This window comes from Phyllostomus hastatus, unplaced genomic scaffold (genome assembly GCF_019186645.2).
Source record: "Phyllostomus hastatus isolate PE091 unplaced genomic scaffold, TTU_PhHast_1.1 phas_contig_1, whole genome shotgun sequence".
NCBI classification, from domain to species: Eukaryota; Metazoa; Chordata; class Mammalia; order Chiroptera; family Phyllostomidae; genus Phyllostomus; species Phyllostomus hastatus.
In genome coordinates this window covers 38,147,134-38,164,479 of record NW_025333498.1, presented here as the reverse complement: position 1 = coordinate 38,164,479, position 17,346 = coordinate 38,147,134, and the positions used below count along the sequence as shown (strand labels likewise).

Genomic DNA, 17,346 nt, shown 5'->3' with positions numbered 1-17,346 from the left:
ACCCTGAAGTTTATCCTTCACTAACTTAATGATAAATCCACTTCTGGCTATGATACTTTGGGATTTAACAGCATTTGTTTTATGTAATTCCTCTCCCTTCCAGTGTCCTAGTACTGGTATACTTACTTTGTTATTTGTATGAACCTAGACATCTCTTTCTTTATAAAATGTAGTAATAGGTTAAACCTGTTTCCATTCTTCCTTTCTTTCTTCTTCCAGATGAGTTGCCCTGGTTGGTAGGAAGGATATGGACCTCTTGTTGAGTTTCATTGAGAATGCCTTGTTATCTCCTCCCCAGAGGGCCTAGGCAGTGGTGTGGTTGTCGGGTTACCTGGCTCCTCTACCTGGTGTCCTACAAATACGTGGCCTTGGTTGTAAGACAGCAGCTCCACACCACACCAAGATCACGCTTGGCTAAGTGGTTCAGAGATGCATCTTTTCTCCTTGTGTACTAGACAACACTTCCTCCCATGCACTTAGCAGCCTTTGCGGGGGGTTATAAGAATGACATTAATGCTTTTACTAATAGAGTTCCACATTTTAGTTATTAAGCAGGAACTGTTCATAGTAACATGTATAACAGATAAAATTATCTATACCTACTTCATACAGAATGAAGAAAGAATAAGTGAACAAGTGAAAGCAAATACAAGCAAGGACAACTGAGAAAAACTCAGTAATAAGGAGGAAGGGAGAGATACCTCATGTGGCTTTTCAGCATTGGTAGTCAGGAGTCACTTTGGATACCCACAATCATTTCCTTATCTATAAGCAGCTAACATAGTATTTTTTTTTTTCCCTGTGAAGGCAATTCATTTAGATGCAAACACAAAAGTTTCTATTATCAAGGACAATCTGCTTTTATTAATAACTCCTACATCTTTGTCTGCCTGAATGAATACCGTGTAAGATCTTACTATATTTTGTTTTGCTACAGCAACAGACCTTGGTAGTAACCATTCTTTACAGACACTTGTAAGTGAAGACAGCACCTTACAAAGGAAAAACCCCTACTTCAATGAGACGGAGTTAGGAGGTTCTTTTGCCTTCACATTCAGGGTGAGGAAATCTTTCCTTCCTCAAAATAACTGTACTAATTTGACAAGTCAAGGCATAGTTTAGACAGTGAGTTCCAGCAGATCCAAGCAGCCTTTTACAGACAGAACTGCAATGGCCATGGAGCTCTTGGGAGACATATCATATGTAGCTCAAGGTATTGGCTGATCAGAAATTTGAAGAATTATTTGCTTTTAAAAACATATTCTTTATTAAATGAGAACACATCAATTAAGATTTAGTGGTTAGCTACGAAGGAGCCCAATGATTAAAAAATATGTACAGCCATAGCATTTTTACGTAAGCTATTCTTTTGATGTTGGCTATTTGAATTTTCTCTTTGATAATTTTTCCCACAATAAGATAGCGCACAGTGTGGCTCTCTCACCCTGTAAGAAATGGTGAAAGTGCTCTCCACACCCATCAAACAAGCAAATACTTTTTTTTGAACTTAAGTATATCAAGGGCTCAATAGAAACAGTCTTCAAGGCCTTTGGCAAAAAACTTGGTCAGGATTCCTGGAACCATGAGCAAAACCCTACTCCATGCCAGATAGGACATAAGATTTAGTGTGGCTTGGTTCTTCTCGGTCCTTGGATTGTTAATGATTAAAGGTAGGCCATGCTCTTTGTAGTCTCCATCCACTTCCCGACAGCCACAACAGCAGATGATTTAGCCTGTGAGGTGAGAAGGAGAATAATTTGAAGAGAAAAAGCAATGATTTGTAAGCTGCAGTGGACGAGAAAAGAAATCTGGCCTCTTTCCACCTCCAGTGTTCATGAGGGTTGGGAGAATGAGCACCCTCCAATGTAGACAGCCCAAAGGGAAGTAGTGTGTTCACTGTGAGCCAGGCTTCCATCAACACCCCAAACAATAGAAAGAATATTTTATGAGGAGGCTGGAGATTTGAGGGTTGTTTGTTCCACTTGGCTCTCAGAGAGTGGGGTGAGAGGAGGCCGGAGGAGCAGAGAACCCTTAAGAATGTCGTGAACACGGCAGTGGTCAAACTTGAGGAGGAAGGGTGATTTGGAAGAACTAATATGCCTCAGGGCCTCAAAAACAATCTTTTCTAACACCAAGTAAAGTGGCCCAAAACACCAGGCAATGGTTTCTGCCAAGAAAACTTGGCGATTCCACTTCTGGGAATATATCCAAAGAAACCTGAAACACTAATTTGAAAGAATATATGCTTTACTATGTTTACTGCAGTGTTATATACAACAGCCAAGATTTGGAAGCAGCTCAGGTGCCCATTAGTACATGAGCAGATAAAAAAATCTATGGTAAATTAACACAAAGAAATACTATGTGGTCGTTAATAAAAAAGGAAATCTTACCTTTTAGCGAAAGTATGGCTAGACCTGGAGAGTATTATGCTAAGTGAAATAGCCAGTCAAACAAACATAAGTGCCTTATGATTTTACTTATATGTGGAATCTGTTGAACAAAATTAACGAACGAAGTAGAAGCAGACTCATAGATACCGAGAACAGACTGATGCCTGTCAGAGGGGAGGGAATGGGGGCTGGGTGAAAAAGGTGAAGGCTTTGAGCAAAAAATAAACTAACAACACTCATAGACACAGACAAGAGTATGGTGGTTACCAGAGGGAAAAGGCGTGCTGGGTAGGAGAGGCTAAAGTGGAAATAAATGGTGATGGAAGGAGACTTGACTTGGGGTGGTGAACACGCAATACAGTGTACAGATGATGTGTTATAGAATTGTACACCTGAAACCTATATAATTTTGTTAACCAATGTTACCATGATAAATTAAAAAATTTTTTAAACATTTGGTTATAATAGTATGGAATATCTCCATGGATTCACAGCAGGTAGTGTCTGCTTTATCATTGATGATTACCAGCACTTCTTTGTTTCTGAAGTTTGGGAAACTCTAAATTAGCAGGGGGCAGGTGAATGCACCACTGTAGGTACAGAGTGGATCACCTTCATACGGTACCAGCGTAGCCCTTCTTTGATCAAAAGATGGAAGGCATAGGCCTAGTAACCTGAATGTTAAATTCAGAACAGTGTTATTTTGAATACAAGATTAAATCTGTTTGAGATTTAATTCATTTATAACTGTGGTATTGCTTCTGAGAACACTTTTTTCTTCCACATTTTTGCAAGGTCTCTAGGATGAGAATTCCTACAAAAAAAAAAATAAAAACATGACATTCTTAAACACAGAGAAGCATTTAATAAAAGACACAAAAGCAAAAATTCCTCCAAACTGCCACTCCCTTCCAAGTAAATAAAAAATGGCAGGGAGTAACGGAAATGTACCCAGTATTTCATTCCTGCCTGGAGAATTCTCTGACTCCAGCCCCTCGCGGCTGTTTGCCCTTCAAAATGCCTTCTTGTCAGTTCTCGAGAACCTTCAAATTGATAGAGGAAGCAACCAGCATACAGCCTACAAGCAGAAGAGAGCTAATACAACATCTTTTAGAAATGTGAATATACTGCTAGGCATACTCAGCCAAACATCCTTCAGGAATTGAAGCAGTTTTGATGCAATTGACCTTTAAATAAAATTGGGACAAGGTAGAAGGCAGCTCTTTCCTATAACTCTAGACTTGTCAAGTGGTTTCAGAAAAAGAAACATATTTTTTGAAGCATTGATTTTGATGGAAATAGATCCTCAACTCAGATTGGGGAGGGATGAACATCTATCTCCCTGTAGGTTATGGAATGAAACACCAGTGTCTACAAAGTCCTGAAGAGGTAATCTCTGACTAGTTCTCTATTATTGACATTTTTAAAACCAACTCCAACCTTTTAGCTGATAACACTTTAAGAAGTTTTAATGCAACAGCTTATTTGCTACAAAAGAAAATTAGACTAGTGTATGGAACCTTTAGAAGACTCTTGAATTGGTCAGAGCTTGTGGTTGCAAGGGACAGAAAGCCCCCTCAGGAGAGCTTGGGCAAAAGGGGTATGGATCAGATGGAGGCTGAGGCTGCTGGGGAAAGAGTAACCGTTGGCCGAAAAGTCAAGGGCTGCACATAGGTGGGTGTCTTCATTTCTCATCTCCCTCTACATGGCCAACAAGCTTCATTCTCTTCCTTCTTCTCCACATAGGGAGCAGCATGTCATATGCATCTACCTGAGTTTCACTTCTTGGAGGAGGCTTCTGTGCCAGAAAGTATGGTTATTCTTTTTCAATTCTGGCTTGAAAAATACCCAGAAAGAAAGCTGATTGGCTTGGCTTGAATGAGGTGCCAATAAGAGTGACCTGTAGAAAGAGCCATGTGAGAACATGGTGCTGTCAGATAGTAAGAAATAACAGGTGTCAACAGAAGAGCCAGGCCATAGGAAAGGGGAGTGCAGGGCAGAAGGCATTCCAGATGCCCACTAGGACTATTGTTTCAACTTTGTATTTTGATTGGTAAAGTTGCGGTGGAATGGTATTCTACTTTTAGAGAAGAAAATCATGGCAATAGTTAATTTTCCCACCTTCTGGCATTTGCAGAGATTTCATTTGAGCTACCATTAGCTTCATTCTGCAGGCTAATGAGGGTATTTCAAACTCTGTATTATTTTTCATAGTGGACATCTCTATAGTTTTGCTAGTCCAGCATTTAGTCCTTCTTCTTCAGGTGACAACACCTACATTTTAAAAAATCCTCACCCAAAGATACTGATTTTAGAGAGAGAGAAAGGGTGGGGAGAGAGAGAGAGAGAAAGAAATGTTGATGTGAGAGAGAACACCGATTGGTTGCCTCCCATGTGCACCCCGACCAGGGATTGAACCCCTAACCTTTTGGTGTACGGGACAATGCTCCAGCCAACTGAGCCATCTGGCCAGGGCAACAACTGCATTTTTTTTGAGGGGAGGGTGACCAATACTTCCTCTATTCTCAAGGCATGTGATTTCCATGAAGTTAATACAATGAACTTGTCCCAGTGACATGCTAGTGACCCAGCTCTGACCAATGGGAATGCCACATTCCCCTGGCAGGTCTTGGTCCAAGGATGAACTGCTCTACTTTTTTAGAACTTTTTCTGGAACAGTTGGAAAATAGGCTGGGAATGATTCTGAGGCAGCTGGCCACAGACTGGGAAGACCTGAATGAGAGCAAAGACTAAAGAAAGGGCAAAGCAGAGTGAAGGGATGGAAATTCCTAATAACAGAGTCAAAAGTGTGGCTGCATCCAAACAGGGCAGTCAGGAGGGACAGGAAAACTCTTCACCTTCCCGCCCTCCCCTTAGTTTGGTTATAGCCTGTTTGATTTGGGTTTCTGGTAACCAGTGTGAAAATGGGAGTTGTCTTCATGAGTGGAACTATAATTCCTCGTTAGCTGTCCTGCTCCAGCTCCTCATGATCCGGGTGCACACTGCAGCACACAAATCACCGCCAAACCTAGTGTCACATGGTGGTAACAATCACTTATCTCTTGTGTTTTCTGTGGGTTAGGAGTGTGGGAGGGGCTCGGCTCGGTGGTTTTCAGAGATTCTGAGTAGCTGCAATCAGACAGAGGCTGGAGCTGGCAGAGGGGAGAGAGGGGACTAGGACAGCTGGGGGCGGGGGGCCAGGAGGGCAACTCTCTCTCTGGAGGAAGTCCCAGTAGCTCTGTGTGGACTGCTTGGCTTCCTCACAGCCTGGCACTCAAAGCACTCAGACTGCTTACACCGCTTCAATGTGTGTTCCAGAGCACTGAGAGTAAGTTGAATCACCTTCTATGACCTAGCTTTGAGAGCCACAGTGTCATTTTACTACACCCTGGTCAGCTGGTCAATAAGGCTGTAACAGAATCAGGAGGCAAAGATGCAGACCCCACCTCTCAATGGAGACAAGTCGAAGAATTTGCAGAAATTGTTTAAAACTGCCCCGTAGTATAAGCAGTTACCACACTGTGAGGAGGTAGTAGGATCAGAATGAAGGATGAAGGTAGACTTAAATACATAAAGTTAAGAGGATATACCTTTAGTTTATACTTTTGGGAGCTGAATTAATGTTTTAAGTCAAGTCACTATCAAGCCTAGTCTATACATGTTAAAAATTAAGTCAAGATTTGTCATGATCTTTTGGGCTTCAGAATTCCATTTTTCTTTTATCTGTATTTTTTGGACCATAAGATACACCTAGGTTTTAGAGGAAAATAGGGAAAAAAATTTTGAAGCAAAAGTGGTAAAATATTTAATAAATAACATAATAGTTCACCAATGTAAATGTAAACAGAACTCAATGGCAGCATCAACAACCCTTATTCCTCCCAAATTGGCGGGGGGGGGGGGTGCATCTTATAGTCTGAAAAAAATTGTATTTCATTGGGCTTTTCAAATTTTAATATGAAAGATTTTAGGATATTGGGCTTCAAATTTTCAATATATTGGGCTTTTAAAATTTTAATATCAATAGTGTTGAAAAATGTTTAGATTTGCATTAGTTCTGTACTTCACAATTATTTATCTATTGATTTAGTATTGAGGTGCCTTTATTTTGCACTTGGCACCTTAGTCAGTGTAGCTTCCAGATGTGTTTAATTGTCTTCCAGTATCCAGTTTAAGGAGTGGGGAGTATTTTATTTTATGGACTCTACAAAACAGCAGTTGGGGTGCAGATTTGTAAGACTCAGCCTGGGTTGTGGTCCTATCACATGGCCTCTCTGACAAGGACAGAGGTTCTTCTTTGTGCTGTCTGGGACCATGGAGTGAAAGACTGCAACTGTTTTCAACTTCCTCTCAAGTGAAAGAAGTCTAATAATTTTTTTTCTGTTGCAGAATGTAGCAAGTAATCCATTGGAATAAAACTAACAGTTGAGTAACTCATGCAAAGGTAATTTAGAGCACAAATTAAATCTGTCAGAGTGGTATTAGATTTGCAAAAGCTCATAAATAACAAATGAAAGGTCACAGAGCTGTGAAAATGAGAATGTACTTCTTCATAAAAAGAGAGCTGTAGTCAGGGGCAGAATCCTCAGTGCATATTCAAATAGCAGCACATAAAACGGAAACGCAGCATCCTTTCTAAATGTCTAGGACAGTTCAAAGGCACAGTGGACTCCAGGGAAAGGCGTCAAAATCCTAGAAAAGACTCCTCATATTATCTGAGCGTGTCCAGCACCCTCTTTGTGAGGCTTAGGGCTTAAAACTCCATCAACTACTGGGAATATGTACAGAAGAGATACTGCCCCTCGGCCAAGCCCGTATTTCAGGAACAGCCTAATTGTGAATGCATGCCACTCATTTTTCATTTTTCAGTTCCTAGAAAATCCTAATGGAGTGACTAGTGCTTCATGATTTACTGCAAGAATGTAAGCAGTTGGTGATATTAATAAGCATTTCTGCCCATCCAGTTTTTCTCATGGAAAAGAGTGGTGGAAAATCTAGCTTTGGCTATTGCAAAGCACACAAATCCTCTTACTGTGAAGTGTATGTAGATCTTCCTTTTTAGTGCTGCATTGGGCTTGAATTTAATAAGGGAACAAAAACTTTACAAATGTAATGTGTGGGTTTCATAAAAAATAAAACTTTTTCAGTGTCAAAGGACACCATCAAGAAAGTGGAAAGTCAGCAAGGAAAGTGGGAGCAAAGATCTGAAAAACTATGTATCTGGAAAGGGTCCAGGGTCCATTCTTCCAGCATAGAAAGAACTGTTATAACTCAACAACAGAAGACAATAGCCCAATTAAAAGTGGGCAAAGGATTTGAATAGACATTACTCCAAAGAAAATATACAAATGATCACTAAGCACATGAAAACATGCATCATTAGTCACTTGTAAAATACAAATTAAAACCACAGTGAGATACCACTTCACACTAAGATGGATGTAAAAAAAAATTAATGAAAATAAGTGTTAGTGAAGATGAAGAAATTGGAACACTGATATTTCGCTGATGGGAATGTGAAATGGTGCAGCTGCAGTGGAAGACTGGCAGTTCTTCAAAAGATTACACATAGAGTTGCCATAAGACCCAATAATTCCACCCTCAGGTATATAGCCCAGAAAATTGAAAATGTATATCTACACAAAAACATTTACATGAACGTTAATAGCAGTTTTATTTACAATAATGCAAAAGTGGAAGCCACCCAATGTCTATCAACTGATGAACGATAGTAAGCATATGTCCATACAATGAAATACAATGCGGCCATAAGAAGGGATGGTGTACTGATTCATTCTATAACACGGATGAAAGGGGCCAGACACAAAGGGCCATATGTGATTCCATTTACATGAAGTGTTCCCAATAGGCAAATCCATAGTAATAGAAAGTAGGTTAGTGGTTTCTAAAGAGTGAGGAGAAGATGGAAATGCCGGCTAATGGGTGCAAGATTTCTTTTGGAAGCGATGGAAATGTTCTGGACTAGGTGATGGTTGCATCATATTATAAATATACCAAAAATGCTGAACTATATTGTTTTAAAAATGGTGAACTTTATATCAATAGAAATGTATAAAATAAAAATAACAAGCCCTTTAAAAAGGTATTTGCAAAGATTAATAACACATACAAATGTAGGGGAGTGAGTTCTTTGTGGCGTGAACCTTGGTCAGTGGGGAACAAGAGACAGGAAGCAGCCCGGCAGGTAACTTCTCCCTCCTTTCCCCTTCTGCGGACTACACCAAGGGGCAGGTCTTCCTTGCAATTTTCTTTGTGGCTTGTGAAGTATGAGCAGCATAGGAACCTAGGGTTAGGATCACATTGTTTTATGTTGTGTAGCTTCATATTCTCCCCGGCTCACCTCTCCCTCCCATCTCCCAACCTTCTTTCAAATAAACTCTTAGCACCTTTACTCCTTGCCCTAGATTCTGCTACGAGGAGCACCTGGACTAAGACACCAAGGGAAGCTCATGGTAGAAGAGGGAAGGAAAGGACATTCTGTCAAATGTGGATTCTATTACTGTGGAAGAGATGTGGGCATTTTTGAGGTCATATTCATGGGCCATAGATAATAAACTGACTTTCCTTTGTAGATAAAAAGTGAAATTATTCTATCAAACCCATTCTTTGAGAAGCACTATTTCTTAAACTGTTTTCCTCTTTGTAAAAATAAGACATACTCATCAAAAAATTTTCTAAGCATGCAAACTGAAGAAAAAGAACAACATTAAACATATGCAAATTGAGCAAAAAGAAGAACATTATCCAAAATCCTACACCATTTTGCTATCTGTCCTTTCAGTCCCTTTTCTAATCATACATAAACCTAGAAATACTTTGTTTTCAAAGAAAGAATAATTTCTTGAATAAAATATGTTGTGACAATAAAGACTCAATTACTTGAAGAATCTGGAAATTCTCCACTAAACACACAAAATTCATGGTTAAAAAAAGTAGTTGAATCCCTCAAATTTTAAAACTTGCACTAAACAAGCCAGGCCTGGAGAATTAAGCTTGCCCTTTCCTGTAGTGAGTAAAACTGATCACATGTGGTATTTACTGTGTGAGCAACACTGTTCTAGTGCTTTACATATGTTAACTTATTTAACTCTCATGTTGCAGATGAGGAAACTGAGGCACAGAGTAGTTAAGTAACTGGCTCAAGGTTGCAGAGCAAGAAAAAGTTAGAGTGAGTTTTCAAATGCAGGCATCTAGTTCTTCCCCTCTCTATTATGTTGCTCACGTATAGTCAGACATGCTACAAAATGAAGGTTCATGGCTGTGTAGCCATGCTGAGAGATTGCAGTAAGGTGCATTTCAGGTAACATTAAGTAATGCTTAGCTCTTAATGAAAGTACCATGCACAGAGAGATTTTTAAATTAGTAACTGTAAGGAATACTGTGGTTAAGAAATATTTTAATAAAAACATGCCACTTGCATTGTTTGACATACAAGAGGAGACAAAAAAAAACTCTGGAATTATCTTCTGGCGGGTGGGCCCTTTGTAGTACAGGCTTCCCCTACTAGGTGAGTGTTCTAGGAACCCATCTCTATGAGTGTACCAGCTGGTGATGTTGTGAGAGGCTGTGTTGAACTTCAGTGAATTTTTTTTTAAGATTCTTTCAACATATTTGCCCATTTCATAATGGATGATTTACCAGTGCACCTGCCCACACCACACTGAGTGTTCAGCTCTTTTTGACAAAAACATCATAACCCCCATGCCTTACCCTCCTTATTTACCCAATCTCACCCCAAGTGACTTTTTTTTTGTTTCCCTGGATCAAAAAAGTCCTTAAAGGGAAACATTTACCTATATGGAAGAGATGCAACAAAAAACAGCAGAAACAATCAAAGACATCTAAATCAACGAGTCCAAAAACTGGTTTGAGCAGTGAAAAAAAGGTCTCGATAGGTATACTGCATCAAATTGAGAGTACTTGGAAGGTGAATGAAGTTCAAGCATGTCTAAATAAATACACAATTTTTCATAAATAAATTCCAGGGTTTTTTGGGTCCCGCATGTATGGAAGCACTGGTGTGGACATCAAGTTACCACATTAAAATGAATTTAGGTTGACAACTAGTTGATATTTAATGGTAGATTATGTTAAAATAAAACTCACAGTGAGGAGGGCAGTGCTGTGTGCAGTGGAATCTCCATGCAAGGCTGTGTGTGGGAGGGGCTCCTCAGGAGCAGCCTCGCCAGACCAGCCTGGGTGGACGACAAAGCACTGCTGTGTTCTCGGTGAAGAGGAGACAATGTTTGTTTGTCACTCAGTGAGGGAAGATATCGTTAATATTTGTTTTCTCATTGTATCATTTAACCAAGTACCTAGCATAGTGCCCTACACTCCCATTTATTAAGGGATTGGGCAGCCCATTCTCTTCCTGAATGTACATTTGCCTGGGGAGCCAAATTGTGAACAGGGGATGGGTTGTGAGCATGAAATTGGCCCACCTGGCATCATCAAACTGCTGCAGGGTAGTAAGAGCTCTACTCTATTTTCTGACAAATTGTCTATTTTAAAAAAAATGAATACACCAATCCATCTGGAGTTAATTGTAGTGTATTGTCCATTGTTTGGTTTCAGTTAATCTTTTTCACAATTTTTAATCAAGTTATCATAATTTTCTTTATTTAATATTTTTCTCTTCTCTAATTTTGAAAAATTGCTTGTATTATGGAAATAGTTGGGTTTGTTTCTGTGCTTTGATTAATATTACTCTGTAGTATATTCTAATAACTGATTAGTTCATCTTGGTTTTCTCTATTGATTTTTTTGTAATATATTTACCCTTGGTCTATTTGTTTTGACAAAATAATTTTAGAATACTTTTGTTAGCTACTTTGTATTTCCTTTTTATTATATTAAATGGATTGAGGTAACACTGGTTGATAAGATCACATAGACCTCTTGTTATGCTATTTCAAAAAGCTTGTTGAATATTGGTGTTAAGATTGGTAAACAAAATGTCCAAATCATGTGTTTTTTTATCACGTTAAAAATAAAATGATTCAGTTGACCCTTGCATGGGCAATAGAATGATGGTATTTGGAAAACAGAATGTGACTCTACAGGAAAGCAAGAAGTTGGCAAGGCAAAGAGCCATGAATATAAGATGTACACTCATGTCTATGTTCTAAGGAAGCTGGACCATTCAAACCTAGTACAAGGTTTGACTGCCTCTTGTTCTCATCGAAAAGGACAGAATCAGAACAGAGGATAGAATGGTGATTGCTTAGTTCTACGGTGACACCTTGATCTCTTTTCATCAGTGTCTGTTGATGCTCTACAAAACAATTGTCAGAAGAACACATTTTCATCTAGTGTTGAAAAATGTGGTCTCAGCGGTCAGGCTGCCTGGGTCTAAATCAACTCTTCTATTTGCTGGACTTCTGTTTCCTCCAAATGGATGATAATTTATTGATAGATGATTACATACATATATATATATATATATGTATAAAGCATATGTATAAATATAAATTTATGTATTGTATTTATATACACACATTTATATTTACAAGTACAAATACAAAACATACAAAATACAAATAAAAATGTATACTTATAAGTACATATATATTTATATTTATATATATATATATGACTTCAACAGTGCCTGGCCAATGATGTTACTTACATGAAGGAGATTTTGAGCTAGAAAGGCACTTTTTGGTTTGGAAGAAGCCCATGTCCCTAGATTTCTCTTTTTCCCAAATCCGGAAGTCCACCGGGCAGTCATTTGCATGGGCAGCATGACCCAGCGAGGCTTCACCCTCGTACCTGGCCTTCACCATCATCAAGGAAATGCTTCTGAGCTTTGTACCTGACTTATTTATTGTTGCATTCTGGCAGCCATCCCCTGGCCTCCTGGCAAAAATAGCTGGATTTCATTAAAATTCAATCTCTCTTGATACCATCTCTGCTGGGTATTAGAGGGGACTGCTACCAATGGAGCTTTAGGGACCTGATTCAGAAGAGATTTGAGCTGGAATTTTCTAAGTGCTCTAAAATTACCGTTTCTCTCCGTGTCTACTCACTTCCTCGTGCCCTCGGCTCCCAGCCCTTCTCCTGCTATCCCTATAACACGGGACCTCAGCCAAGTCTCCCACGGCTTTTTTGAGCTGGACACTGAGATGAATCTTGCTTCATATTTCAGGTGCGAGTTCCCTCCTGTCGTCCATCCCAAGTCCTCGCTCCGGGGCGCCCTGCATGAGTGACGCCTCGGTCTGCCATGGACCCTGGCCCTGCCCTGGCCTGGCTCCTGCTCCTGAGCCTGCTGGCTGATTGTCTGAAAGCGGCACAGTCCCGAGACTTCACAGTGAAAGACATTATCTACCTCCACCCTTCAAGTAAGACTCTGTTCTCTTTGCTATAGAAATGTCACCTGACTTAAACTAAGACATGAGTTGAAAATTGCCAGGAGAAGGCAGTGTTCAGTGCAGGGAAAACCTCTGATGATTTAATTGGGAGGTGCAGGTGCTACCAAACGTGCCTTATGTTTTACCATCACCTTTGTATAGGGTGTTTGTTTTTCATTTTCAGGCAAATTATTAGGCTTGGTCTCTATATCCCCTGCACCGTCACTCTGATTCTGAACCCCCTTCCCTTTGATGTGTGCCAGCCTCGGTCAGTTGTCAAAGTGACCCTCCACGTCCCAGGAGGAATGTTTTTGTGGAAGATCAGTCCTTTATAGGGAAGACAATAGCTTGGTCTTCCTGTCTGTGCCTCTCATTCTCAGGTTCAGCATAATTGTGGAATTATCTTCCACAATTTCCTGTTCTCTAACCCTTTTAGTTTCCCGTGTTTAAGAATTACTTGGAGAGAGCATAATAATCACATGAACGACAATTCCTTTGCCTGAGTGTCTGACAGCGTAGCTGCCTGGGGCTGTACCTGTGGTTTCTAACTTTTAGCAAGAATTTCAGGTGCTTCTGCTGCTGATGTTCTAAGGATCACACTTGTAATCACACAGGCCCTTTTGCTTCCTCTTTCACCTCCATCTCTGTATTTATTTATCCTGATTTTAGTTTTGTTTGGATTCTCTTCTGGATTGGCCCTGTGGTGGTGAGAGCTGGGTATATTGTGTGTGGTTTGACTTTTTAGCATTTGTCCTGAGTACATTCCTATTTTGAAATATTCTGTTCCATCAGCATTTTTTGTGTATCCTGTGTGTTGGCATTGTGATAGGCATGAAAGACATAAGAGCAAAAAAACCTAGTCCTTGTGCTTGAGGACCTTAGAAACTACAAGGTGGAGGACTCTTTAATATCACGCAGTTAGACTATTTCACTTCTGCATGGTCTGGTTTAGATGAGAGGCGGGCTAGAAAATTCACAGGGGCAGTCCCATTAGCCCAACCGTGGGCCAGCAACTAGCTCAGCTGCGGCATAGCCTCCTGACTGGAAATAAATGTCCTGACTCTGGGAAGATTAATTCAAAGAATGCATACAAAGCACTTAGCACTAAATGTGAGCAATAGTAAATGCCCGATAAATGTTAGGGGAATCTTTTAAAATGTTAATTTCCACATTTCTAACGTGGGTAAAACAATTATGCTGTTGTTGTTATTGGCTTAGATGGTAAACTGAGGATGCTGAAAATACTTTACTCTAATTTTTCAATACCAAATATGCTTTTGACAAACAGCAAAGAGTTTCTTTAGATTATTGCTGCTGTACTCGCTCCTCAGTATAGTCTTGTACCTGCTGGTGAATTGTATTGGAAGCTTATCTGGCTGCCTGTTTTTGCAGGGTTGTTTATTTTAGTAAAATTCATGAAAAGAAGGTATTTTGATACTTGCTCTGTTTTCTAGGATTGCATTTTGTTTTTTCTCTCCAAATATTTGTGCTTTTTAAAAATTAGACTTGGTGAACAACACCTGGATTTCAGTCTTCTAGGTTTGATTGCCAAGATTTTCAACTTCTGGTGGACTCTTTGTCTACTTCAGTGACTGACTCAGAAGTCACTGGGCCACATAATAGGCCCACGCCTGGCTTTCTCTGAGGCTGTGTTATATACAGGGTGGGAAGGAAAACTGATGGGAGTGGAATTAAGGGAACATAAATAACACACACACACACACACACACACCTTCTGCCTCACCAGTTTGGGGGATTCATGCCCAGATGAGTGGGCCCCTATTTGGAAAGTCAATTTCGGAATGAAATCTTTGAAGGTAAGTTCTGCTTGTGTGACCTATGTTAATTAAATAAAGCCATAGCTTAATTAAAAGGAATTCACCATATTGAAAGAATTGGTGGTGTTTCTGGTAGGATTTTTAAACATGGAGATGGATGGAAGAAGCCATTCCTAAGCTAGATGGATGGTTCATAGACAATTCACCGGCAGGTCTGGTCTGAGCTGTTTTGGAGCCTCTGTGACTGATCAGGGTACTGGAAGTTCTTGCTGAGTTAAAGTTACCATCAATGGGTCCTACGTGGCTAGAATTGTATTCACTCTGCCCATTTTAAAGCAGAGGTAACTTCACATTGCTGTGCTCTATTTCAGAGGTTTTTGGTGTTTATTCGCTTGTTTTAACACTTTGATTTTTTAAATGGTCGTGGTCCTCTGCCCTGAGCAGCACCCACTGGACCATGTTTGGATGGAGCAATCTCTACAAATGAGCAGGTTTCTGTAGAATAGACTATAAAAAATATATGAGGGAAGTGTGGACTTACAATATTTTTATCTTGAATTATTAATATAGTTGCCTCAGTATGTAGATGAAGGCACAAACAGCTTTCTTGGGGTCAGCGAGTGAGCCAGATTCCGTGAAAGTTAGATACAGCTGGGAACGTGCCCAGGCAGAAATTGCGGCGATGCTGGAGATGTGAGAAGACATACAGGTGTTCCGCACCAGGCAAACATAAACTCGTTTCTGCTGGGCCCCAACAGCCCTCAGAGATGCTAAGTGGGGTGGGACTGGAACCCAGGTTGGGAAAGCTCAGCCTCCCATGACCAATCTCCTTTGCTCTCTAATTCCCAAATCTTTGAAGTTTCTAAGCCCTTAAAAGAAAGAAACATGGCTTCCAAACTTGAGACACTGTCCTCAATAACATCCTTTTCAATAATCTGTGGGGTTTTTTATGTGATAAATGATGAATTTCTTCCCAGCCCATGAGTAAAGTACTAAAGCCTAATACGTCCTTTAAACAGGAGTTAGTGTTAAGGGAAATGGAGCTTCTTACTTGGTTGTTAGATGTGATATGGCTTCAATCTCTTCTTGGCCTCCATTCCTTTCCTTGCAATATAAATCTGTCCTGAGATTCTCACTTGTCCTCTGGTTGCATATTCCGAGTCTTTCCTGCAGACCAGAGCACTATATCCCCACAGGCCACTTGCTTGTGCCTAGATAGGGAGCCAACAAAATGTTTTAATCATTCTCTAGACACTGCAAACATTTTAGGGAGTAGGGGGACTTTCTAGAAAGGCAGCAGAAAATACATTTCTATTAAAAATATGTCCACAGTATTAAAATTACACTGACAACATTTTGTAGCCAAGTGGTCTGAGAGGTAGGTCAATTTATTAGATTTCTAAAAAATTTGTGTTTGCATCCAGTTTCCAGAAACAATGGAAATTAAATTTGGCAAGGATAAAAAAAAAACGTTGATTGCACTACACAGAAGCATACATTTTAAAACAAGATTCTCTTCTCACCACGGTTTTGGTAACTGAAGGCCCTTGTCTAGGCAAAAGTTCCAAGAGAAGGAAACAAAGACGAAATCCTTTCTGATGCCTTGCAACTGAATTATGGTCGGCTGAGCTGTGGCTGACCATGAGGGTTAATGGGCAGATTGTGTTACAGGAAGTAACTGGGCACTTTGGCATTTCCTTTTTTTTCTTTACAATCACCTTCTCTTGAGGGACCAAGGACTTATGCCCTGAAATACAGAGTCCTAAGCTTATTAACTCTGTGATCAAGAGCCAAATTAGATTTATTCACAGCTGGGGCCACAACAATGTGGAACTCTGCTTGCTCCCTAATGCTTTGAAGTAACAAAGGAAAAACAGGACATCTCTTAGAAATCTCTTTCCAGTCCTTTAAAAAAGGCACTTATCAGATGCAGTATCAATTAACAAGTTACTGGAGATAGTTGTTCAATTGTGGACCTTATTTTTGGCTAAATATTTCCAGAGGGAAGAATTTAACCATTACTTGGTATTGTGCTATAATTATCAACTTAAAGCTGAGTCTGTCTGCAGAGAGCTGTCACTGAAAAGGGTCTGGTTATTCACTGGTAAGTACTGTCTGCCAGGATGTAAGTTCAAGGTCATGTAAGCAGATATTAGGATATCACTGTTGAGAATACACACAGATATGAAGTTGTAGATTTAAAAATAAAACTCACTGAGAATGAGATAATTTGGTTAATTGTTGGTGATATGTGCTGATAAACACATTCAGAGATAAAATGATTTGAAACAAGACTTCATTATACTACCTTAGTGTTTTAGTTTGTATTCCTGTTTAAATTTTGATATACTTTGGGCTAATTTCAGAGTCCATTCCTACTTGTGTAAGAAATGAAAGTATTTAATTTAATGTGTCACTAGTATTGCAAAGGATAATTTTGAAGAGTCTATTAAATAATCCAAATTTGAAAACACTATAATTCATTAGTGCCAGGTTCAGAAAGTTTATTTTTGGAATGGCTGGAGTGTCAATCTTCATTCAAAGTTCTTAATTTATCTCTTTGATGGGAAAGTTCTCAGGAATAATTAACCCAACATTCCAGCTAAAAGTTTTACTGGCTTCAGTGACAGAAAGATAAAATTGGATACTCTAGCGAATTAATCATGCAAGCTGACATGCTGTGGGTAGCTTGTAGACATGAACCTTGGTGTATATTATCATTTTTGACAAATGCTATTCTTCGATAAATAGTTTGATCTGTTTTTTAAAACTCCTACTCTGGTAATTCTACTTCAAAAACTTACA

At 39.6% G+C, this 17,346-nt stretch overlaps 1 protein-coding gene across 1 annotated transcript in view; it reads left to right on the top strand.

The window, feature by feature from the left end:
* Window positions 1–17,346, top strand: part of LYPD6 (LY6/PLAUR domain containing 6) — a 119,493-nt gene that overhangs the window by 82,566 nt on the left and 19,581 nt on the right. The window contains exon 2 of the mRNA XM_045857976.1: window positions 12,562–12,754. Within this exon, the coding sequence (XP_045713932.1) occupies window positions 12,637–12,754 (118 nt within the window). The 5' untranslated portion in view covers window positions 12,562–12,636. The remainder of the gene's footprint in view (window positions 1–12,561; window positions 12,755–17,346) is intronic.